General features: G+C 43.4%; 1 protein-coding gene across 1 annotated transcript in view; it reads right to left on the bottom strand.

Moving 5' to 3' along the window:
- Positions 1–749: 749 nt before the first annotated feature.
- Positions 750–25,563, bottom strand: part of shq1 (SHQ1, H/ACA ribonucleoprotein assembly factor) — a 51,448-nt gene continuing 26,634 nt past the window's right edge. Inside the window, exons 10-12 of the mRNA XM_049584480.1 lie at positions 22,524–22,647; positions 13,985–14,105; positions 750–2,224 (exon numbers count right to left, since the gene is read on the bottom strand). Of these exons, the coding sequence (XP_049440437.1) occupies positions 1,600–2,224; positions 13,985–14,105; positions 22,524–22,647 (870 nt within the window). The 3' untranslated portion in view covers positions 750–1,599. The remainder of the gene's footprint in view (positions 2,225–13,984; positions 14,106–22,523; positions 22,648–25,563) is intronic.

Below are 25,563 nucleotides of genomic sequence, written 5' to 3'. Positions count from 1 at the left end.
CACCTGGCACTCAATATGCTGCTGTAGTGGTTTGTTTTCCAGACATGTGAGTATCTTTGAGCAGTGAAAGTTATTATTTATTTCTTTTTACTTGTCGGCAGTGATTTGTTTTCCACAGAGCTCTTTTTTTACTTGCGTTTGCGACTAAAAGTAGTTTTGTGCGAGCAAAATAAATCATTCAGCACGCTGTGCGAGTACAGATTTCAACCAGCAGCAGAAACGAAAGGTGAATCCTGCCGGTTGTGGGTTGAACGGGGGTCACAGACAGGAATACAGCAGTCAGATAGCCTGTGGCGGCTCTGCGGCGCAAGATAACGGCTTACCGACAGGGGCGGACTGGGACTAAAAAACAGCCCTGGACTTTGACTCGGCCCAGCCCACAACAACCGGTGCGCATACGGTATGCGCTTCCTTCTTCTTCAATTTGACTGGCGGCCGGCTGGCTCATAGAATAAGTCAATAAGTAATTTATTCCATTGAAATATCATTGATGTATGTAAGTGATTTATCTTTTTATAAATGACAAAAGGCACATTTGCCTCATTTTTGCTGTGGTATCATGATACTACTCAGAACTGTGATACTTTAACTGGTATCGTACAGTGGGTCCCAATTTTGGTACCGTGACAACACTAGATGTCACAACCATTCCATTCGGGGTCGTGCAGTGAGGCGGCTCAGGTGCCGCTTAAAAAAGTGTTCCCCCACTTTTGGGAGTGGGGGAACACTGCTCTCTCAGAGGCCCAAAGTGTTCCCCTACTTCTAATTTTACAAATTAAGCACTGCATGTCAGATTTGACAAGTTATGTCAAAGCATTTAATTTGAAATCTTAGGCAAAACAAACAAAAGCTGAAGTGTATTTGTGAAGTTTTTAATTGACTTTACAAATTAATAATAAAAAAAAAAGAACATTTGAAGAGTCAAAAACTGTTTTTGGTTTTTGGTGTGTAAACAATAGTAATGTCAGTTAGATGTGGTTAGGTCAGAGCTACGGAATAATAACATCACCCACCTTTGCTCAGTATATCATAGCCTTTCTTAACCCTCAGGTGTACGTAAACTACAGGTTACGAACTTCTTTTTATCAGTTATCAATATTGGCCATGAGAAGTAGGCTGAAAAGAACCCATATTGTGCACCCTAGACATATACATGGGTATTAGTAGCAGAGGTCAGTGTATGGAATCTAGTTTTCAAATTTAGTTGAATTACTTTGCATATTAAAAAAGGAGCAGCAATAATTCATAAAAAAACAAAGTATACTCAGACAGAATACATATATTTGTAAAGCATGTAGCAGGAAAATCATATAACACATAAAGCAAGACAGAAGAAGAGGGCTCCCTCTTCTATCTTCTAATGAAATGAGAAAAACTAAAAGCACACATTCGCTCATTAAACAACCATATCATTTTAATGAGGCTTAGCAAGTTCATAAATTAAGAGAATATAATTCAATAAGGTCCTTTAGAAGAGGGTTAAAGCACTTAAAATCATATGGAAATGAAGTCATTAAACCAAATACATCTGCGCTCACTTACACAGAGTTAACAGTTCAAAAATCATCAAGTGGCTTTCAGGATCCACAACAATGTCTATCAGCAGATGTAGTCGCTCTCTTCATCATCCTCCTGTGTTTGGACGATGAGCAGAGGGTTTCTGCAAGGACTCAGCTCTAATAAAGTCCCACTGCTGCTCCTCGCAGATGTTGCTTCTGTTTTCGCTGCAGCGCTGTTCGCCTGTGAACACTGTCTCTCTGCTTTGTAGCTGGAGCCTTCAGATATTCTCAGCTCCTCCGCCACCCGTTCCCCCAGCTCCTGGATCAGCTGCCTGGAGCCTTCTGAGGCTGCGGGGAGGGCGTCCACCTTCCTCACTGCTGAGAGGAGTGTGCTTGTGGGTTCCTGGGGGATGGGAGAGGCAGCCGAGGTGGGTTGGGGCTGTAGAGGGTTGTCCTTAGACAGTTCCCCTCCTCCCTCGTTGGATTCAGTGCAGCCTTGCCCTTCAGCCTCACTCTCATCGGACGAGTCACTGCTGCTGCTGTCACTGGAGTCGCTGCTGCTGTCACTGTGGGATATCGGAGCGTGCTTGGAAGCTCCCTGCTCTTCTTCCTCCTCCGCCACCATTGATGCTGCCTCCTCTAGCTCCTCGAGTTCCAGCTTCAAATCTTTTTTCCGCAGGGAGGCTTTTTGTAACGTCTCGGCCAAAGCTGACATCTTTTTGGACCTGTGAAGATAAAGATTGGGAGAGGGGGACAAGTTAGAAAAAATATCCCTTTCCTCAACAAACCTGGCATATGACTTCACAAAGACGGAAAAAAGAGAGACATCAAACTACAACTTCATCAGTGGTGCCCGAGAGAGAGAGAGGCACAGCGACTGACTGATCGACTGGCTCTGCGTACTAAAGACATAGCCACAGGATAACCATCTACAAATCTAATACCCATTAACCATATCCCATTCTGAATGCTAAGTAGACCGCGATTTGCAGAGGCGCGGGGGGCTCAATGAAATATGGAAATATGGATGTTTAATAATGTAGGAAGATGAGCTGCACTGATACACTGGGCTCGGGCTCCTCTCCTCCCCCACTGCTGCTCTCCCTGTGCGAGGTGATAAGAGACTGCGAGAGGGATTACAGAGGCAGAGGCAGACCCCTCCTCCTCCTCCTCCTCCACCTCCTCCTCGGTCCACACATGCAAACACGCTCACACTTTCACCTCCACATTCTAAGAGGCTAAGCCCAGTTAGAGGCTGCAAACAGTGCAAGAGGAGAGGGAGCGGCGATTGGTAACAATCAGAGGCGAGCAGAGGAACCTTTCACACCACACAAGATGTGATTTTAATATTTTAAGGAACTCATTTGTACTCTTTTTTTCCAGCACAACAGAGCTGAGAGAGAAAATCCTTAGAGTGTGAATTTTAAACTGGATGTTTTACCCAACAGTCAGGCTGCAGAGGGAACTAATAGAACAAACACAGTTTGAGAATAAATCCTGCAGAACAGGAGCAGGGTAACCCTGAATGGCCCGACACTGCAGTTGTGCACAAAGTCTGACTGCAATACAGTCAATAAAAGTCTGGACAGAGAATGGCTCCGAGCCGCAGCCCCCACAGCTGAATGTCTCCGAAGATTAAGATTAAGAGAATGCTCTCATAAAGCAGTACATTAAACAATGTCCCTGTCCCTTGGCTTCAGTTTTATAGTTGTGTCGCCACAGAAGACACAACAGACTCATTGAAGACAGAGAAGGTGTTTTATTGCTGATGAATGTCCTCCTACAAGGCCCCATTTGTGTAAAGCCATCAGATTGTTGGGAGGCCCCCGCCTGCACATTATTCACGCTGGGAATGCCTGCCATGCTGCCAAAAACTTAAGTGGTTGCTATTCGTCCCCCAGTGCGGCTAGGGCGTGTGTGCCGCCCCTATTGCCATGGTGATTACAAGGTGACCTCTGCGGGTCACTGCGATTCAGACTATGTCCATTCAGAGTGGGATAAAGTGTGTGAGCTCTGTGTGTGTGTGTGTGTGTGTGTGGGTGTGTGTGTGTGTGCGTGCGTGTGTGCGGAGGGACTACTCTTCCGCTGCCATTCACATTTTCACACTCGGCTCTTGGTGCCCTCTCTGGCCCAATTAACCCACTGCTGAGCACCAGGATGGCTCCTCATTACCGTGCAGCCCTAATGAGCTCCCTATTCTGGCGAGTAAAGTGTTTATGGAAGTAGCGTGTAGGGGCTGTGTATTCATTTAAGACCTCAGGAGGGACTGTGTAAACAGATCTTATAGTTGTGCACATACGCCTCTGTATGCTGAGAAAGGAAGAAAGTGGGGATGTGGGAAAGGAGGGAGATGCCCTTTCTCACATACGCCTTAATCCAAAAATGTTTTGGCAGTTTTCGCTGTCACAACGTGGCGGCATTTGAAAACAGTAGCCAAAGTCGATTTTTCCTGCTAAGGTGCTTGGGCAACTTGCCAGCTCAGAATGTAGAAAAAAGATTTGTGAAAAATCTTCCTCCATGGTTTCAGACCTGAAGCTGTGAGTGCGGCTGAAATGCACGATATTCTCAGGCTCCAAAATCTGTAAATCCTATCAAATAAAACTCATAAAACATGAAAAATGCTATGTACATTGTGAAGAGGAATTTGATTGCGTCTTGCATTAAAGGATTAGTATGGTAATATTCTACATTACCATATTTATCCTCTAATGCATTCTATTGATCCTACTGACAAGTATTATTTTGCCTGACATAGCACACTCCTCTATGCCATGAAGCTCGTATTGTTTGCATTGCTCATATAAACTAGATTGTGAAACACAGCCTCTTGCCTGTTTACTTTCAGCTCTGTGTGTTGAACACAAACTGACTAGGCAACAGTTTGTAAGGCTGTGAGGTACAGATGCATTGCCAAAGGAAAAGCCTACATTTCTGGTCAGAAGAAGAAAAACACCTACTTTCTAACATTATGAAGGACTTTGATATCAGTAGGTTTTTGGATATGTGCAAGTATTGCAATGCCAACCTTTTCAAGAAAGAGGTTGAAAGAATGAAAGAGGGAGGCTGTGTTTACATAATCCAACAAGTTTGTCACTGGTGGAAAACTGAGAAAATCCTGACACAAGCAACAGTTAGTTCACTCTTCCATGTTTAGTTGTGACAAACGACATCTAAGGGCATGTTAATCAGAGTATGCATGGCCGCAGGTTAATCGGTATAATAGTATAGTATAGTAGTAGAATATCTATTTGTATTAGCCATGTAAACAGCTTAGCAGGAACATTGTCTTTTTAAGTTAAGGGCAAAAAATTGAATAGTTTGTGCATGTAAACGTAGTCACTGTTTGTGTCAGCAATTACATTGGATGACACAGGGTTTCCCTCACATTCATTTATCTGTGGCAGCCCGCCACGATTAAATCTGCCACCACTAATAGATTTTCTATTTTTGGAGCTGGACAGTTTATTAGGAGTGCCACCGGAATATATAAACCATTTGGTGACTTATAGCACCACATGATGGAGAGGCAGAATGTCAGGTGCATTGAAAAGTGAAACCTAACCGTCCATCGTGCTGGCTGTACAAGTTTGCATTCACTCGCAGCAGCTGCTCCTCTAATCCACTGATGTGATTTCATCAGCTCTGAATGGATCCACAGATCAACTATTCTCCTGGTAGTCACAAACTGCTGCGGAGGGAAAAAAGAGAACTCATGGAGTGCTCTGCCTGTGATGCGTTCACGGACTCACAAAACCCTCAAAATTTAGATAGAGGACACAGAATGATACAAAAGGAGACACGGAGACCTCAACTCTTCAGTGTTGTGAAATCCTTTTTGTGTCTGAAAAGTCTTCAAATTCAAGGCTCTCAGACTAGACGTGTTGGACTGTATTTCATATTAACTAGTACTTAAAGCAACATGCCCCCATTGATGAGGCAATGCATTGATTCAACACACTAAATGATAAGTGATGGGAATGTTAATACTTTTACAGGTATTTGGTCATAAACCAAACAAAATTAAATTTTAACCCGATGATGGTGTTAGATCAAAAGTTAAGGAGTGTCCAAAGTTATTACAATTTATCCTGAGGGCAGCATGAATGTCTGCACCAAATTTCATGGCAATCCATCCAATAGCTATCAAGATATTTCCCTCAAAACCTCAAATGTGAACCTCATGGTGCTGGGGATTAACAAAGTCTTCATGACACATTTGTTGGACATCACGCAGATATTAACCAAATTTCATGGCAATGCATCCAATAGCTGTTGATACATTTCAGTCTAAACCAAAGTGGTGGACCGACCAACCAACACTGCCATTCCTCAACCATGAAATTAATCAGCTAATCGTCCATGTAGTGAAAGCTGATTTTCCAATATACACAGTAGCCCATAAATGCACCACGCTGGCAGACTTTCCAAATCAATCTGTGCATTACAAATTAAAGATGAGTACCGGAGACATGTAGTCTCACACAGGCAATGCTTACTCTCATACACAATGATGTCAACACACAAGTTGTCTGAAGATGTGAATAACAAAAACCACTGCATTCTTTGGATAACTGAGTCCAGCTATTTTGTGGTCTCCATGTGTGAAAGCCACTAAAAACAGACAAAACTTGAGCTAAGATCCCCACAACTTTTAACACAGTGACAAATAGCCTTTTCCCACAGTGGCTACAGGACATCAAGACATTAATGTGACCTCGGCTAATGATGATGAGGGTGCGCAGGCTGTATGGAGCCTGTTTAGGTCCCAGGCTCTATATAACCCACATGAGAGCTTCCTGTAGTGAGACTGGGGCAGAAGAGCCTCCTGCAGCACAGCCACTTCAAAGACTGCCCTGTATTCTCTTTCCCCCCGTGGGAAGTCATTATTGAGTTAACATCGGGGAGGCGCGCTTGTTTTCTCTCTCCTCCCTTGCTCTGTGGTTGGAGAAGCTCGGCCTGTGGTGAATACAATAGCTGTGTCCAGGAGGGGGAGGGATAATGTTGTACACAATCCAGTCATTACTACACCGCTGTTGTGGCTTGCCTTCATTAAACGGAGGAGGGGTGGCTTTTTCAAGGTTGGAAAACTTCTGGCGAGACAAAGACGCCTCCATCTGCCAAAGTCTTTAGATGAGAATGGGATGTATGTGCGTGCGTGTGTGTGTGTGTGTAAGAGCTGAGCTAAATTACAATCTGACATTTCTTTCATCGGGCTCATGTTCATTGAAAGAGCGACTCGTTCAGCACGTCTGTGCTCTTGAAAACATCTCAGATAAAGCTTGTCCTCAGATGTATAAATCTGTGTAATATGAGCACCAGCATTTCCTCAGTGTAACTCGCAAAATGCATCACTCACTAGCTGAGGGGGATAAAAGCCGACACTGGGAGATGTGATCCGTCACTGTGACTGAATACTGGAAGGGTCTGAGGCATTGGATGCCACTTCGATTCCAGAAATGAGAAACACAGATGTATTTATTCAACATGCCAAAGTTCCAGTGCAGACTTATAGCTGCCTATGAAAGACTTATTGTACTGAACAAACACTGATTCATCATAAATGTCTGTTGACTGTCAGGTAGAAGTCTCCACGGGTCCAAAATGATGGACACAAACCCTAATCGACCCTGGAAATTCATTCAGAGTTCTGATTGGACATGATCATTTTTTAAAATACATAGACCTGACCTGGTGCATGTCCAAGAGAGAATGCTCTGGTTCAATTTATGGACCTGACAAACCTGGTTACTAATAATGCTACAAAAAATGCTGTCTTACTGCTAAAAACGTTTATCATGTCCGATAGAATAAAGATTAATGTTTCACATCTTGTCTTTTTGTTTTAGTTTAGTTTTAGTTTGTCACTGTGATGTGAGCTGCTAATGCCTTAATTTCCTTGGCTGGGGATCAGTAAAATACCTGAGTTTACTGTATCCTCCAATGATACCCCGTTAAACACAAAATATAACTGTCCACCACACATGTAATACATTTAACAGTGCTTACTTCCTTGTTGTCTTTGTCAACCATTTGTATGAAAGAGGCCCAGACAGAAGAGGCGCAGCTAGGTGTGATCTCTTTATGTTTGTTTTCTTTTAGCTTCTTTTTCACCTCAGTGAAGAAGGTATCCATCTTTCCACCGCTCTGTCTCCACCTTGCTGGCACTGCTGCTCAAAGTTTGTTTTCGCCTTACTTTCGTGATCAGCGCTGATCACAGGTCTGTTCAGAACCACTTAGGTATTACACATAATGATAAACAGACCCGGTACCCACAGCAACAGAATGGAACCCGACCCAGGCCTGTTCGGCCATATCAAAATATGTACCCGACCTGCATGGGTCCCAGGTCGGATCTCAATTCTAATGGTCCAGGTTGACCCACGAAGACCTCTATCGTAAGGTGTGACATTTTAAAGGAATTTTTTTTTCTTTACAACCTGGATCAGTTTTGTCGCTGTTTTGGACACCATTCCCATCAGTTATGATAATCATTAACTCAGAAACACTACTGCTGGGATTTGAGGGCGATTTCACAACGGACCTTAAAGGTTGTATAGAAATCCCACAGATTTGCATTGCCTATTGATATCAGAAAATGTAGGCAGTTTTCAAATTAAGAGCTAACGTGTCTGTAAATGGGCATCAGCGTTTGTAGACTTCCTTGTTCAATTTTGGCTTAATGTTGTGAGGCTGTTCTCATGCACTGTTCGCATATACCTATGAAAAGTAATGCACCAAAATTCTATACATCCAGTGTTGTCATAGGCCACTAAGTTGCATATAACCCACGTATTTGGGAATGCTGCAGTCACGTGACCAACGCGTTGTCACCGCGTTTCTTATCCTAAACCCAATCTACACAACTTTACATTAAGTATGTGACATCGTTCCTGGGTTGCTAATTCTTTAGATAACACATAAACATTTGTGTGCACGTTTTCGTAGAATATTATATGAACTGTTGTATGAGAACTGAAAAAGCAGCTGTGGAATGGATTGCCGGGAAATTTTGTAGGGACATTAACGTTCCCCTCAAAGTGAATTGTAATAATGTACAATCTATGTTCACCCATGTTCAAGGATCTTAACTATTATCTTAGTGAGTAAAATAACCATCTAACCATCAGACAGAATGAACAAATCTACAAAAATAAACTTTGTTTATCTTGAAATTTATTTTCTTTTAAGGCTTTGGTGTGTTGGAGCACAAGAAGGAATTTAGGAGAATTCTTTAAAAAGCCTAACCTGACCAGTTCTATTCTATTTCCCACATTGCCATTTAAGTTTAAAAGTCAAGTTGAAAATTTTATCATCTGTATCTTCACTGTTGCAGACTTTAGTTTGGTTTGTGCTCTAAAAAGCCCCCAGGCTTGGATTTTACAGTGCTGTTTTTAACATTGCAGCTTGGCAACACTTTTAGTTACACTCTGCTGTTGGGATTGTGGGATCTTTACTAGAAACTATGTTCAGCTCATTACTATCTGCTTTTTCTGCCTCCATTCATTGGTGTCTCCTTTATATTCAGCGGTTAATATTTTGTTTATATTTCTAGAAGTGACAGAAATGATGATGTTAGGAGCAGTTGTTTAATCAGCATCTGTTTAGATGTGCAGGGCTTCAAGGCTGCAAAGAGACAAGAAATCCCTTTACAACAATCGACTGAAATAACTGGAGTGGGCACTCCAAGCATGGATAGAGGAAATTATGCAAACACAGTGTGTAAGTATGTGTTTAAGATGAGCCTGTGTACTCAAGACAAAAAGCTGGAGTGGCCTCATGCTGGGAGGAAATCTGTACTACTTATCCCTGTTAGCTGGCAGACATTTGCATCTTTGTTCTCCCCAGCGGGGGCCTCTAGTATCTCCTTCAGTGCTGAGGCTAACATCTGATAGAGCAGCTCCATTATCTGTTTCAAAGCCTTCAGGACGGGCGTTTGACAGTCGTGTGGCGCTGCCTGGTGCTTCCCAGCAAACATCTGGTTGTCACATCAGCTGTGTGGTTGAGGGAGGGACACACACACACACAAGCACACACACACACACGCCAGCAGGACAATTCCCCATTTTCGTCTACATGGGGAGCATCCCACCACAGAAGTTGGCTGCAATACCTAATTTTAATTCTCCGGGAAAAGCCCCAGGGCACAAGTGAAATGAAAACACCTATTACGCTAAGTAGCCGAGGGGAAATCTGGGTAATAAGTGCTTTGAGCTTTACAATCACAAAGAGGAGTACTGAGGTGAATTGACCAGCCAAGCTCGACCGGGGGGGGGGGGGGGGGATGGGTGTTAACACCACACCACCACGCACAAGTGCATTTCCAAGGCGTTAACCGCAGGTCTTGGCTGACACGCTGACCCCGTGCTTGACCCCGTTGCCCTGAGACGTTCCCCGGTTGTTGGAGCGCCAGATGCTATTCCCTGCGGGGGAGCTGCTGTCAGAGCTGCCGACTCTCCCCGTGGGCCATTGTCATGCACACAATACAGAGGACGAATGAGGCAAAGGGGAGGAGAGTGTGTGGAAATCCTGAGGGCTGGTTCATCCTCCAGAAATAAAAGGATGGTCTCAGGAAAAAGAATGTTTACGACTTCATTTTTGGCAGTTTTCTTTTGGTGATTTCATGCAATGCTGCACACGTTCTTGTCTTAGTTGTACTCTCTTTCTTCAATGAAAACAACACCCACTATTTTAGGGACTGCTCACTTCACACCTTCCATTCACAACTATTTGAATCTGTCCATGCAGCTGTTATGGCGCGAGGCTCGGTTTATCCCTAAGCCATTTCTTGTCAATTTTCCAGTCTCTGGAGCAATGTGTGACTGTTCACTTCCCACATCATACAGACAAGTCACAGATTCACGCGGGGAAAAAAACAAAACAAAAAAACAAAAAGGAAGAAAACATACACAGAATCCATTTTTCTCTTTCCACAGGGCATCTACAGGTATCAGACACTAAAATTTTTAAGACCTTTTAAAGATGACTTTTAACTTAAGACAGATTTTTGAACAGATAATTTTAATCTTATTCAAGCACCTAAGACCTGGCAAGTGGCAACCCTGCAGCTTGTCCTCCTCACATTTCTTCGGTCCTCCTGCATGCGGACGTGGGATGTATCCCACCTCTCATTGGCCGATGCTCTGTGTCAGTCGTGTCACACTTCTCCACTTTTCTACCATGCCAGATATCCAGTCCCAGTCACGGACGAGGGGCGACTTGCCCGTAGGCTTGTTCACACGAGGACTTGTGGTGGTAGAAGATCTGCTGACTCACCCCCGACCCAAGGTGGCTCTCAAGATCCTCTGCGACGTCAATATCGTGGTGAAAATCGTGTAATGTGAACTAGGCTTAAGATATCACATCCACAAGAATGAGACAGACATGGTCACAGTGACCTTGACCTATAACCACTAAAATCTAATCAGTTCATCATTATTCAAGTGAAGGTGTGTGCCAAATTAAGAGGAATTCCCTCAAGGTGTCCGAGAAAGATTGGGTTCACAACAACACAACAGATGGACGGACAGACGTTTGGACGGACAGACAACCTAAAACATAATGCCTCCGGCCACGGCTATCACTGATGCAGAGGCATAAAATGAATTTAAAACATTTTAAGACTTTTCAAGGGAATAATTCACCCACAAATTGCCCATGTGTAAATCAATTAGTGATGCCAAGTTACCTTGAATTTGTGAAGAAAACGCATGCCTCCAGGGAAAATGGCTAACATATTAATTTATTAACTGACAGGGGTCCATGTTTAACAACAGCAAATCTATTAAAACATCAGTTTATAAACTCTCACACCACTTGTGCAGTATAATTCAAGTCTGCATGTGTTTGGGAAGTACTAAGCATGTGAATGGGTGAATGAGATTTGGATTATACATGCATGAGTTGTGTTTGAGTTTGTAAATAGATATAGTTTTGATATAGTTTTGCTGTTGTTAGCATGGTCCCCAATCAACCAATAAATCAATATGTTTGCCATTTCCATGGAGGCATGCAAGACAAACAAAGTTTTCTATGCAAATTCAAGGTAACACAGCAAGACTAACTGATTTACAAATGGTCATTTTGTGGGTGAAGTATTCCTGTAAGGACTAGCAGAAAATAATGACTTCACATGAAACATGAATCTACCTCACTTCCCTCCTCTCAGACAAACCCTGGAGCACATCACTTGCCATGTTTTTTTCCTGCTAGAATCTAATTGACCCAATTAATGAGGGTGGGTGGAGGGTTTCAAGTGAACCGGCGCTGAAAATGGAAGTAGCCTCTCTGATTTGACTGAGGTAGTGTAACACAACACCAGGCTTATGAGCTTTGTCTGCGCTGGCTGCCGTGAATCTGCATTGGCGTCTCTCCAAGCTTTTTGATAAAGGCACAGACGACAAAGAGGGAGAGAAAGTGAGGCGACTTGCTTCTTCTTTGCAGTCCAGCAGCTCTGCAGGGGCTTTGGCATCTGAGGACTTCCAAAAGCATACCCTGAAACTAATGAACTGGAGACTGCTGCTTAATTTGGAAGGATACTTGCTGCTGACAATAATTGGGATTAGATGGGTGTGAGTCCAAAGTGTTACTAACAAAAGAAATGTGTGTGTGTAAACGGTGACCACCACGGTGTGAAACAAAAAAAAAAAAAAAAAGTTCCAAATCACTGAGACAAAGTGAAGAGCAATTTGCTTTGAGGTTGCACTCTTTATTTCAATGTGCAAGGTTCTGCTCCGACTCTGTGTCAGAGTAAAGGGGAGCGCCTGCCCTGAGGCTTAAATCAGAGTGAAGTCTTTACGAGGCTGTAAATTTGAGACCGATGTCTCGGCAGTCAGAGCAACTTTAGGAGTAGAAATGCATGTGGGACAGAGCAGAGATTAAATAAATCAACCCTCCCGGCCAACAAACATCCATTAATCGCCATGTCCATCATGCACAGCTGATCGCGTCTGCCTCGTCGGCTGCACGGGGTGACAAGATACGGGCATTGCACCGGGGGTATAGATTACATCTCATCTTACCGCTCGGCTCCCAGAGGCGACTCACTTAGCGGAGGATGACTTATCCCGCGCTGGGGGAATATCTCGCACTGAAGAAAGCAATGCCTACACGATCTGTCATCAAACCTGTCAGAAACACAAAGGGCTGCCACAACAAACCGCATGTATGATAGCGGAGGTTTGGTCTGTGGAAACCACAGGCCTAGCTCTCCTGAGCTGCTTTGCATTTTGACTGCAGGCTCCTTTTATTATCATACTCCAAACACGGGAAAATAGTTTCAGGAACCACGAGTGAAAATTGTATCGAATTTCAACTGAGCCAGAAGATCTCTACTGAAACAACAAACAGCAATACATACATGCCTGGTTAGTCTTTTAAGTGGTTGGAGACAGAAGTGGTTTTACTAATCCACATGTGTTTTTCACAACATGACAGCTTATACAAGTGGATAAAAAAACTTCACCTACTTTATTGACAGGAAAAAAACAAAACAGAGAAGGGAAATGTAACAATTCAATCACAGGGTGCCACTACGAGAGCACGGGCTAATCCATTTAATGATCGATGCAGGGCGTAGTAGGAGTCAGCATGTTAGGTCAAGCTGACATTTAGTTCCAATGTACAGCGGAGGAACAGAGAGGAGGAGCAGGGAGGGGAGGCGGTGCTCCGCTGCCCCTCAGCTAAGAAGAGACTGATTGAGTTTTTCAGCGAGCTGACGGAGCTCCAGAAGCTCGAGAGATAGAGAGCCTTTAAAAGTACAAGTGTGTCTTCGCAGAGAGACATCTTTCCCACCCATTAAGATTCCAAAAATGTAGAAATGAGAATGTGAAGAGGAGGAGGAGAAGGGGAGGAGGGGGGGCACTAAATCCCTGCAGACCTTTTATCGTGTCTGCATCTGGGCGCCGAGCCTACAACATCAGGCACACATTTTTCAACTGGGCTTTTTCCAGGCGAGCACACCACTTGGCTGAACCCTGGCCAAGAGTAAAACAGAGCTCATTACTGAGTAATGTGCTCGCAGGCTCACATTTGAAATGTGTAAGTAATTGTAAAATATGTGCTCTGAGGAGGAGAGAGCCATCAAACCTGTATCATTTTGAGAAAAAGTGCAGATTTTGCGTGTCTGGCTCGCGATCGCTGAGTGGAAGGTTACACCAGCGGAAGATGTGAGAAGCCCCGGCACACACATGTGCGCTCTTAAAAGTTTCATAGAGAGTGAATCTGCTGAGTGCAGCTGGCTCTTTTAAGACTCACTGATGGTACTTTTGACACATGATAATGGAGACAAGGGAGATTGCATCTCTCGCTGCCTCGGTCATTCAATTGGCCCTGCTGTGACAAATGACTCGTCTAATCCTCTCCTCTAAAGCACTGATGCATCATGGGGGCTGAGTGGCACTCTCCTCGGCTCTGAAGGTAATTCTCTGAAGATGAAGGTCTCTCAGGTGTGTGTGCATGGATTTGTTTGTGTGTGTTGCTGAACTTACTTGACCCTCTGGATCCAGATGCAGTAGTCTGTGATGTACAGATCGTTCAGTATGTAGGCTGGGTCGTTCTCTCGGAACACTTTGTGAATATCCAGCAGGCATTTGAGGACACAGGCTTTCCCTGGGCACAGGAACACACCATGGCAGGCAAATGGAAAAACAGTGTTATTCGCGCTCGGTATTAAGGATGACAATGCACTCCAGCTGCTGGCAGACACAGCATGCATCTAAAGGCTTGCAGTCATTGTTCCATACATAAAAGCCAAGGTACAGGATCAGAGGAAAATCCCAGCGAGCTGCAGAGTAATTTGATCCATACGGTTTTAAGAAGAGTTCCTGGTGGTTCGTCTGAGACAAAAGAGCCAAAGACGACAACTCTATTTTTGGCAGTCAATCTGTCAATTTAGTGGCAGCTCTGCTTACTCTTTCTGTCAAAAAAATGTTTTTGCCTTGATCTGTCAAAAATAGCATTGGATGTTTTTGATGATTTTCCATTTGACAGCTATTCAAGTCTGCCCATTCAGGATCATTACAGTCCTAATCTGAATCTTTTTCATCTGACAAACCTGGAGGCCTTATTTAAAACAGAAATCAATAATTTTACTCAGAAAGGTAATGAACTGCAGTGTTTTTTTCCCCGATGGCATTAAGTCCAATATAGGTCACTTAATTACACAGCTTTAAAATGTCTCTATTTTTGTCGAGTGCTCGAGAAAAATCATTCTCTAAAAACCTTGTCTGGTCTTAAATGAAGAGTATCAACTTGTCAAAGCTTTTGAGCCCTGAGGGAGTCTAGCAAACAAGAGTGTATAACACGGCGGCAATCTTATCATGACAGTTCTGTAGTATGGATTTGCCACCCACTCTGACTCACAGCTTAAGCGTTTGAACTATATATATTTAATTTTGCCACTTCTCAAAACCTGCGTAGAATTGGTATGTAGTATGATATATGGATTGGACACAGCTACTGTGTCGAAGCCTGCTGTTTGAATCAGCCATTGCAAAATGCTGGAAATGCCCCAACCAGACAAATGCGATACTACTAGGCTTGTGCTCAAACAGAACCGTTTGCGAGATAATGCAAATGTCTGCTGTCAAAGGAGATCTATTTGTGTGTTTTTTGAAACTCAATTTTTTGTTGCTTTGAGCACCATAAACAAGATTCCAGTTACCACTATAGGATTGGGCTGGGGAAGCACAAATCAAAATGAATATCTTAAAACCTTAGCACATAAAACCTCAACTATCTGCATAGTTAGATACCACATACATGGTTGTTAGGAAAAATTTGCTCTTTGGGGATGTGGGTGAAGTGATACCTTAAAGCTGGGGTAGGCAGTTTCACTTGGTCATGATTGTGCAAAAATCCTGTCACAAACTTTAAAGTGTAGAGTAATTCAGGTGGACTGAGAGACAACCAGACTTCTGCACCTCCACGTGGCTCTGTTGTCAGGATTTGGCCAATCACAGGTCATTTCAAAGAGAGGGCATTCCTATTGGCTGTTCTACAAATGCAAATGTGCATGCATGTCCCTTCAGATGGTGAAAGCCTGATCCAGTGACAGAGAATCCTGCAGAGAAAGTTGCTATTCCAGCAACTGCCTCACTGCAAAGCAACACAAAAAAGGGAGACAGACTTCTCCAAACAGTCTGAAAGAGAGCCTGACAATAAAAAAAAATAAAAATCAAACAAGCGTCAATTCCAGCAAAGCGTTTGAGAGATGGAGAAAAAATGTTGCTACTAGTTTACATCTGCCACTTCAACTTCCCATTTATGTAGCTAACTTTAGCTACAGCATCAAATCACAGTGTGTCCTCTGCCTCACTCCCCGCTGCGGGTAGCAGCTCCAGAGATGGGCCCCTAGTCATTGGCTACAATACCTGAGTCCAGCCAGTGCAAACCTCATAGGCAGCCCTGACTTCTTGCACGTCAGCAAACTTTCTATTGCTGCCATTACACAGGTTAGACCAGGTGCTGTTGCCGGCCACCAGCCCGCTGTAATGCTCAGTGCTGGGGGGTCTGCGTAGGCTGAATTCAAGCTGCCTGACCGAATGTGCGTTTGCAGAGCTGCTGCCCACTCTCCTCCTGGAGCAGTCTACAGAGTAAGTGAGCGAGGTGAACGAACTGTGGAGGGGCTAACTAGCTACTTCTTGCCTCATTTTTGGTCTGATAAACACAGAGAGATTAAATAAGTCAATGTATAGGAAACACTGGGTTATTAGGTATTGTTCACACACACACACACACACACACACACACACACACACACACACACACACCAGAATTACACAACACTGTATAGTATAATAACACAAATATAAATTAATGAATTAAAATACTGAGTGTTATTGAGACTGTTATTGTTATGCTGATAATAAAAAATATCTTTACTAGAATTACTGCTACACGGTTGTTTGTCTTCAATGCACCAGTAAAGTTTTTCTTACTGTGCATTCACACCAAAAGTGTCATGAGCGCCAGCGGTCGCTCAGGTCGCTGGCATTGCGCTGCCTGGCAGTTCTAGAAGGGGTTGCAGAAGGCTTCCAAGGGGTGGGGCTTTCAAGCTGCGCTGCCGATGTGTTCAGCTGATCAGCTGTGCACAGGATGGGTCGTAGGACCAAGAGAAATGTAATTGGTTGTTAATAATAAGCGAGAACTTATTGGGTTGGTGGTAAATAAGCGGGAGCTCTTCGGAGGGAAAAAGTGTGTCTATATATACAGTACAGGCCAAAAGTTTGGACACACCTTCTCATTTCATGCGTTTTCTTTATTTTCATGACTATTTACATTGTAGATTCTCACTGAAGGCATCAAAACTATGAATGAACACATGTGGAGTTATGTACTTAACAAAAAAAGGTGAAATAACTGAAAACATGTTTTATATTCTAGTTTCTTCAAAATAGCCATCCTTTGCTCTGATTACTGCTTTGCACACTCTTGGCATTCTCTCCATGAGCTTCAAGAGGTAGTCACCTGAAATGGTTTCCACTTCACAGGTGTGCCTTATCAGGGTTAATTAGTGGAATTTCTTGCTTTATCAATGGGGTTGGGACCATCGGTTGTGTTGTGCAGAAGTCAGGTTAATACACAGCCGACAGCCCTATTGGACAACTGTTAAAATTCATATTATGGCAAGAACCAATCAGCTAACTAAAGAAAAAGGAGTGGCCATCATTACTTTAAGAAATGAAGGTCAGTCAGTCCGGAAAATTGCAAAAACTTTAAATGTGTCCCCAAGTGGAGTCGCAAAAACCATCAAGCGCTACAACGAAACTGGCACACATGAGGACCGACCCAGGAAAGGAAGACCAAGAGTCACCTCTGCTTCTGAGGATAAGTTCATCTGAGTCACCAGCCTCAGAAATCGCAAGTTAACAGCAGCTCAGATCAGAGACCAGATGAATGCCACACAGAGTTCTAGCAGCAGACCCATCTCTAGAACAACTGTTAAGGAGACTCTTGTGAATCATGCCTTAGTGGTCAAATAGCTGCTAGGAAACCACTGCTAAGGAGAGGCAACAAGCAGAAGAGATTTGTTTGGGCCAAGAAACACAAGGAATGGACATTAGACCAGTGGAAATCTGTGCTTTGGTCTGATGAGTCCAAATTTGAGATCTTTGGTTCCAACCGCCGTGTCTTTGTGAGGCGCAGAAAAGGTGAACGGATGGATTCCACATGCCTGGTTCCCACTGTGAAGCATGGAGGAGGAGGTGTGATGGTGTGGGGGTGTTTTGCTGGTGACACTGTTGGGGATTTATTCAAAATTGAAGGCACACTGAACCAGCATGGCTACCACAGCATCCTGCAGCGACATGCCATCCCATCCGGTTTGCGTTTAGTTGGACAATCATTTATTTTTCAACAGGACAATGACCCCAAACACACCTCCAGGCTGTGTAAGGGCTATTTGACCAAGAAGGAGAGTGATGGAGTGCTGCGGCAGATGACCTGGCCTCCACAGTCACCGGACCTGAACCCAATCGAGATGGTTTGGGGTGAGCTGGACCGCAGAGTGAAGGCAAAGGGGCCAACAAGTGCTAAACACCTCTGGGAACTCCTTCAAAACTGTTGGAAAACCATTTCAGGTGACTACCTCTTGAAGCTCATGGAGAGAATGCCAAGAGTGTGCAAAGCAGTAATCAGAGCAAAGGGTGGCTATTTTGAAGAAACTAGAATATAAAACATGTTTCAGTAATTTCACCTTTTTTTGTTAAGTACATAACTCCACATGTGTTCATTCATAGTTTTGATGCCTTCAGTGAGAATCTACAATGTAAATAGTCATGAAAATAAAGAAAACGCATTGAATGAGAAGGTGTGTCCAAACTTTTGGCCTGTACTGTATATATAGCATGTACATCTTCCACTTCCTCTTTCACCATGGATTGCACTTTGGGAAGCCTGTTTTGTATTGCAGCGGTGTATTTGCTGAGGAAACGCAGGGCTCGGTACTGTCGGGCCATCTGGGTCCACCAAGTCCTGTGAACCCGGCTACTCCACGAGGAATATCACGGTCTGCAATTGGCTGCTGCTCGCTGCTCCTCCGGCGGCGGCGCTGCTCATTTGCATAAAGTTGAGCTTCTCTCAACTTCACAGTGACGCTCCGCTGCCGCCGACGCTCCAGACACCCTTCGTAGCAAGCGTACATTGAAAATGAATGGCTGCCGGCTGCTTATGACGCTCAAGACGCTCATGACGCTCATGACGCTTTTGGTGTGAATGCACAGTTACAGTTTCTATCCATGTCTGTGAAAACATGGATGCTTCGCACACACATCTTCAACCCAGCAGCACATAGGATCTATACAATCAGCATAGTTTCAAGGTGGGCACCCAAGATCAGTGTCACCAATTCAGTTTTTGACCAAATGTCTCCCCTTCTGTTCCTGAGTTATGGCGCTGAGTAATAGCCAGAAAAGTGTTTTATGGAGCTGGATAGGAACAATAAGTATTTAATCATTGCTTTCAGTTATTAACATTAACACTTAAAAAAGCAAAAGGAACCAAACTGTTTTAAAGCAGACTTAAATAGGATCTTTATTTTACTCAATTTCAGCTGTCTTAAGTCAATGTGGATTTTATGTGCACGGGATTCCTTGTGGTATCTTTCAGCATGTAATGCAGTATGCGTTCAATAACTCAAACTTAATCATGAAATAAATAAACCATCTGCTAACCAAAGTCTGTTAAACAATCAAACATATTTATCAATTCAATGGTGGGAGCTTTCTGTTACAATGTATATGACATGGTTTATGGTCGACACCTGCACTTTGGAAACATGTTCCAAGATCACTTTAGCTAGCACACTGCAGCTTTCAACACCACAAATGCACCACATAGAATCTCCATTTGTTATTCTGACAAATGACTTTTCCCTGAAGCATACAACAAGCCAAACTGCCACAGCACTTCTCCCTCCAATCAGGCGTATAAATAGCCTTATGATGTGGCCAACGATCCACTGAGGGCAAGAGAAAATGCTCCTATCCACCGCTGTGAAGCTGGTTGGCATTGTCCAGAGACATTCCAACCCAATCAAAATAAACAGCGCACTCGCAGTGAGGAAAACCTTACACAAACATTTGGTTCTCATTTAAGAATGGGATCGTATGCAGGGAACTCTGCCCTCAAATTCAAGACTTGGATCGTGTCAGGCAAAAACAAACTGGCTTCCAAGATCTGACTTATTTTTCACGGGGAAGATTCATGAGTTTGTATGAAATCAGAGGGAAGGGTTGCTCTCAGTTCAACACTGATATTCTTGGTGAGATGCCCAAAAGAAGTGAGCAAGGCATGTTAATTAGGCAAGGGCAGGTTATCCAATGAGTAGGGAAGAATGTGCAATTCAAATGTACAACAGTAATTCCTTCATAGCTGCTGTGTGAGCAGGCTTGCATAGTGCAATGTAGTAGTGGGTGTGAAGTGGACCAAAACACAATGTCTGCTGTGTGTTCTCCACAGGAATGCAGAAATTCCAAAAAACTGCAGAGGCAGCAAAGTCAAATGACTTTATTCCCAAAAGAAATGAGGGCATCAACATCAATGTTCATCTAGATTGGAATCTTTGTTCTATTATGTAAACATCTACATAATATGAGATGTGTCTCATGTCACTTGGACCCCCACTGATGACATTTTTTAGTATTACACCAAATATTTTCTGTTTCAAAGGGTCTGAATTTACAACTCCCCTTTCTATTGCACTGTTGTAAAGATAGGGAATTGGGTAGGTCACACACTCTATACAGATGTCTTTGAACAGTGCCCATTATTTAAGCTCAATTCTTTCTTACAGTTTGCCCTTAAGAGGAATCAATACCTTTTCCAAGATATATGAAATAAGGAACGTTGGGAATATTGTGGTTTATACCAGCGCCCAGTTGATTCTTTAACTTCAAAGAAAGGAAACGGTATTAAATACCAAGGAAGGACTGTTGTACCACTGAATAAAAGTACGTCATCTGCAAAGAGAGAAATTGATGAGTATAATATAATCTTTTTGATTTAATGACTAAAAAATTACTGCCTGGGCTTGTGGTTCCATTGATAAAATAAATAATAAAGGTGATAGTAACTTCCAGAAATGTGACAGCTTCTTGGCTCAGATGAAATAATGAGAATCATATTCTCTCTTCTCACTTTTCAGCTTCTGAGAGCAAGACGGAGGCTGCTTTTGGAAGTCAGGAAAAGGAGCAGAATGAGTTCTGCATTTGTCTGGTTTTGCCACTGATGATGATGATGATGACGATGATGATGATTTGCATTAAAGGCAAAAGAGAAACTTCGTCATCCGGTGCTAGGTCTAATGTACCAGGGCAATTCAGCCATGACAGCAGTGCCCAGTGACATTTAAATCTACTGCAGTGCAGCTTAATTGTCTAGTTCGGCACATGTGGTTTAAATGAATGCACATAATGTACCATTTAATATCAGCAACTTTCTTCTGTAACTTTCCCTTTCATTCATGCTTTTCCTTTTTTTTTCTGTCTCTCTCTCATTCACACACACACACACACACACACACACACACACACACACACACACACACACACACACACACACAATCCACGCATCTCATGTAATAACAGCCATCAGTTCCCTGAACCTAAAGTGTTCACACCCTGCTCTGGTTGTAAAATTTAATCACTCTTCCTTGATTTTCCATAACTAGGTCAGAGTGCTTATTTGACCTATAATTCAATTCCCAAACTTTCCCTGCCCTCTCAGAATTCCAGAAGAAATTGCATGACCAATGCTAAATGTGCCTGAATGAATTTGAGCAGAGATGCATGGTGGATGGATCTGTAACTAAGGACCACATCTGACATTCCATGTCTTGTCCCGTCAGTGTAAACATGACAGCAGCATGACCCAGAGGTCTTCGTCCACACTTCTTAACTCCAGGGCCCCTCCGCTCCTCTGTACCTGCCCAGTAGCTCTTAAGTAACAGCCACTTCGGCAGTGTGGCAAGTTATTCTCAAGGAGCTCCTCCACCTGCTTCCTGAGGGCTGTTCAAATATTTACCCCCGGATAACATTTCCTCGGAGGCCTTAACCTGTGCGCTGCCGTTAATGGGTTTGTTTTGCTAATACCTATGAATGTTTGCTTTCACGGCCACTTAAATGAAGTGCTTCAAAAATGGAGCGTGCATTTCCATTCGCTTTATCCTGACAAATTAATTAGTGTGTAGAGTAACGCTGGGAGCAAACACACCCTCAGACACACGCCGGGCTGAATTACTGTAGTGTTACAGTTCATTAAGGAAAAGCTCTATTACTCAGACTTCCCTAATGCTTGCAAAAAAAGAGGGTTATGAGTCGTGAGTGAAAAACAATAGTGAAATAATTTGCTTTTTTCCCCTTAATAAATTGACACAAATGAGAGACAGAGCGTCTTGTCGGTTGGCTGTTTTTGGAAAACAAAAAACAAACAAAAAAAAACAATGATGTATGTTTTCAAGGCTCAACATGAGAACGTGATAAAAATGTTTTCCGAGCTAAGAGAAAGAAGGTGATGGGTAAGAGTGACTCCAACTGCTGTTTCCCTGGCTCTCCCGATCAACTCATCTTCCTACTTAATGAGGCACGGAAATGCTAATCTGGATCTTAAAAGGCCTTTAATTTGCTGTCATTTACCAGCATTAAAGTTATCACAAGCTGGATAATCTCAGCCCTCACACATCCTGAGTGTGTTTACACTGCAGAGTTTCATCTGTCCGTGGGGACTTTTGATTTAAAGATTACTCTGGGCTTTGAGATATCAAAGTCAACAGTCCGTTCTCGACAAATCCACATTTCTCTCCCCGAGGAGGTGGGAGTGGGGCTGCTCTCCTGCTTAGCTGGAGGAATATTACTTTCAAACACACAGCATACTCATGAACAATTTTCTCCAAATTCTGTCTGTCCAGCAGACTGCTTCTACTCAACAATGTACCACAAAAGCATACTGCTGCAAAGTCAAGACGTCCTTCTAGCAGCTTCACTCACAATGTGTGTGTTTGTGTGTGGGGGGTTCTTCTAGGCGACTCACCTGACTGCAGAATCTTAGTCGTGTCATGAATGGCCGCAGAGACCATACCAAAGTGTCTGTAAAGTGGGTAGCACAAAACCCTCCGTCCAAATGACACCAGGACATCTTGCAAGGAGCTATATGTCTGCAAAACAGAGAACATACAACTCAGAAAGCTATCCAGCACAAAACAGACCATGTTTTATTCAATAAGAGAAGGAAATGAAGATGCAACTGACAATAAAGGTTGGGTTTAGCCATATATTTCAGACCAGGAGTTTTTCATCTTCTCCTTTTCTTAAGGCCAGTCTGCACAGACACAGATAATTTGGTTAACTGGGAGTTTCCCCTTCTTTGTTCTAAAAAAAAATTTCCATCCACACAAGCACTACTATAACAAAATCCACATCCAAACAAAAATTCCAAACACAATTGAAGCACTGTCAAAAGCATGCTAACCCAACAGGCAGCGGTATAACCGTAACCCTAAAGCCACGCAAATATGAAAATAGAAAATAGAATTCCTACTACAGATGTGTGCCTCCAAGAACCAGTCAAGTTGCAATTTACATCCATGTCTGTCTGTCCAGACTCTTATGTAGCCATGACAGTTGACAATGCTTCCAATATGGGTGTTGCTGCAAAGAAACTACAAATTCTAAAACATGGATGCTTCACACACATCTTTAACCCAGCAGCACAGAAGATCTATACAGTTAGCACAGTTTCAAGATGGACAGTATCTGACTAAATGTCTCCCCTTCTGTTCCTGAGTTATGGCATTGAATTATGGCCAGAAGAGTTTAAAAATAAATTATATTATGATGTCCCAGTGAAATTGACCTTTGAGATTTTGGATACAAAATGTCATCACTTCATCATTTTATCCTGTTACACATTTTTGTGAAATTTGGTCATAATTAGTTTTCGAATTCCTACGTTATGCCAAAAACATGTTTCTTTGAGGTCACAGTAACCTTTGAACACCAAAGTCTAAATCAGTTTACAGTTGTGGACGTTTGTGCCACATTTGAGGAAACTCCCTACAGGCCCTCTTGAGATATTGCACTCACAAGAATGAGACAGACCAGGTCCCAGTGACCTTGACCTTTGACCATCAAAATCCGAATGGGATGGACAAACAGATGTATGTACACATAGACAACTGGAAAAAATAATGCCTCCAGCCATGGCTATGGCCATCAGCGTAGAGGCATAAAAAAAGATCAATCAGAAGCCTTAAGAAAAGCTATCACCAGAAGGCTACCTCGATCAGTAACCTCTGTAGCAAATTCTGAGCCTCTGTTCCTCAAGTCCTGTTAGTTGGGTTAAACCCAGCACTATCTCTCATGTATACTATTGCACCAAATGTCGCCTTATTTGTGATGCCTCCTAAAGGAGAAAAAGGCTCACACTCAAGTCTCAAGCCAAGAAGTTTTTTTCCCCGGTCTTTATGTCAACACTGAAAACAAAATTTCTGAAAATCTTGATATGGACAGAGTTTTGCGAAATATCCATTCTCAGTGACCTAAAACACAGCTGGTGTGTGGACAGAGAGGGCCAAAACACAAAATGCCTGTGTACATAGATGTATTATGATTTCAGCCGGGACACAGGAGACACATCCCCTGCAACATTTAGAACGTGTGCATTTGTCCCCCCCCAAAAAAACATTTAAGTGGCAGATGATTTTTGTTCTGACAAAATTAAAGACCACCACCAACTGGTGCATAAAAAAAATCACCAGAATTCAGGAAATAAAGTCTCTCTGTTGGGGGACCTTGAACCCCCATTTCATATGTGCCCCCCTCCTCGGCATTGAAACAAAACCTACACCCTTGCCCGTGTCTGTGTGCGTGCACAAGGCCTCAGACTGGCTCCCATTGGTGTGCATTGCAGTCGCTGGAGCGCTAATTACTCCTAACAACTCCTCATTTATTGAGCTGGCAAAATAGGGGCTCACAACTCTTAAACACCTCTGCAGCCCTGGCCTGTTAATTGCTGCTTCCCTTTAATCACTGCCTTCACTCTCAGATTTTCTCTGCACTCATGGACACACAGCCTGGAGACAGAAGCAGAGATTTTTATCTCATGTGTCTTTCTCTTCTTTTCTTTATGGCTTGTTAAGGATGTGTTGCGAGCTGAGTGCGTGTCATCCGGGATCATGCTCTCCCTTGGGCTTGTTTAGCAGGAGTGTAAATAAGGTCTGCTGCTGCAGGGGGGGAGGGGAAGGGGACTCACAGTTGCACCAGCGCAGTCGACTGAGGACACGTAAACATGCAGCAGATGGAGGGAGGAGGGGGAGCAGGGATGGGGTGGGATAAGGTAATAGGGGGAAAGCGAATGTAAGGCATAAGTGAGAGGGGAGAGATAGACAGCGAGAGTGTGAAAAAGAGATAACAGAGAGGAAGCACGAAGTGAGGAAGCAGAGCTGATTTCAGCGGTGACACACAGACAGACAGGCAGTCAAAGACAGAGAGGAATCTACTGTAGATCACAAGGTGAAGGAAAGAGGAGGAGGAGGCAGGGAGTTGGGGATTGAGCGAGGTGGCCTGTCAATAGGAGCTGACAGCTCTGCTGACTGACTGACGAGTAGTAAAGGGTTGCCAGGCAGGTGGAGACTGTTCTCAACTCCACTGTCACCACAGCAGGGAAAACTACAAACTCTCAAACTGTGGTCAAGGTCTGCGCAACCAAACTCCTCCAAGCAGCCTCATCAGCTTGTTTATAATCACAATGATCTGATCACAAATGGTGACCATGTGTCCAGCACCTAACGAGGAATTACACTTCTCCCACACATTTTTCAATCAACCATTACTTCTGCATACTTTCAGCTACAGACACCATTCAAATGTCAAAATATTATGCCCTGGAGTTTGAGATTTTTTAAGGGGGATGTATGAGGTATTTATCTATAATCAGTGTATTACCTTCAGTCGATGGCAGTCGGCGCACACCCAGTTTGGAATAGCAGGCACGGGTCCTACCACGGAAGTTCAACAATACACTGCTGTGGATGGGGGTTGATATCAAAGTGTATTGTAGCCACCTTAAAAGA

The sequence above is a fragment of the Epinephelus fuscoguttatus genome, linkage group LG1 (assembly GCF_011397635.1).
Source record: "Epinephelus fuscoguttatus linkage group LG1, E.fuscoguttatus.final_Chr_v1".
In the NCBI taxonomy this organism is placed as follows: Eukaryota; Metazoa; Chordata; class Actinopteri; order Perciformes; family Serranidae; genus Epinephelus; species Epinephelus fuscoguttatus.
This window is presented reverse-complemented; position numbering and strand designations above follow the sequence as displayed.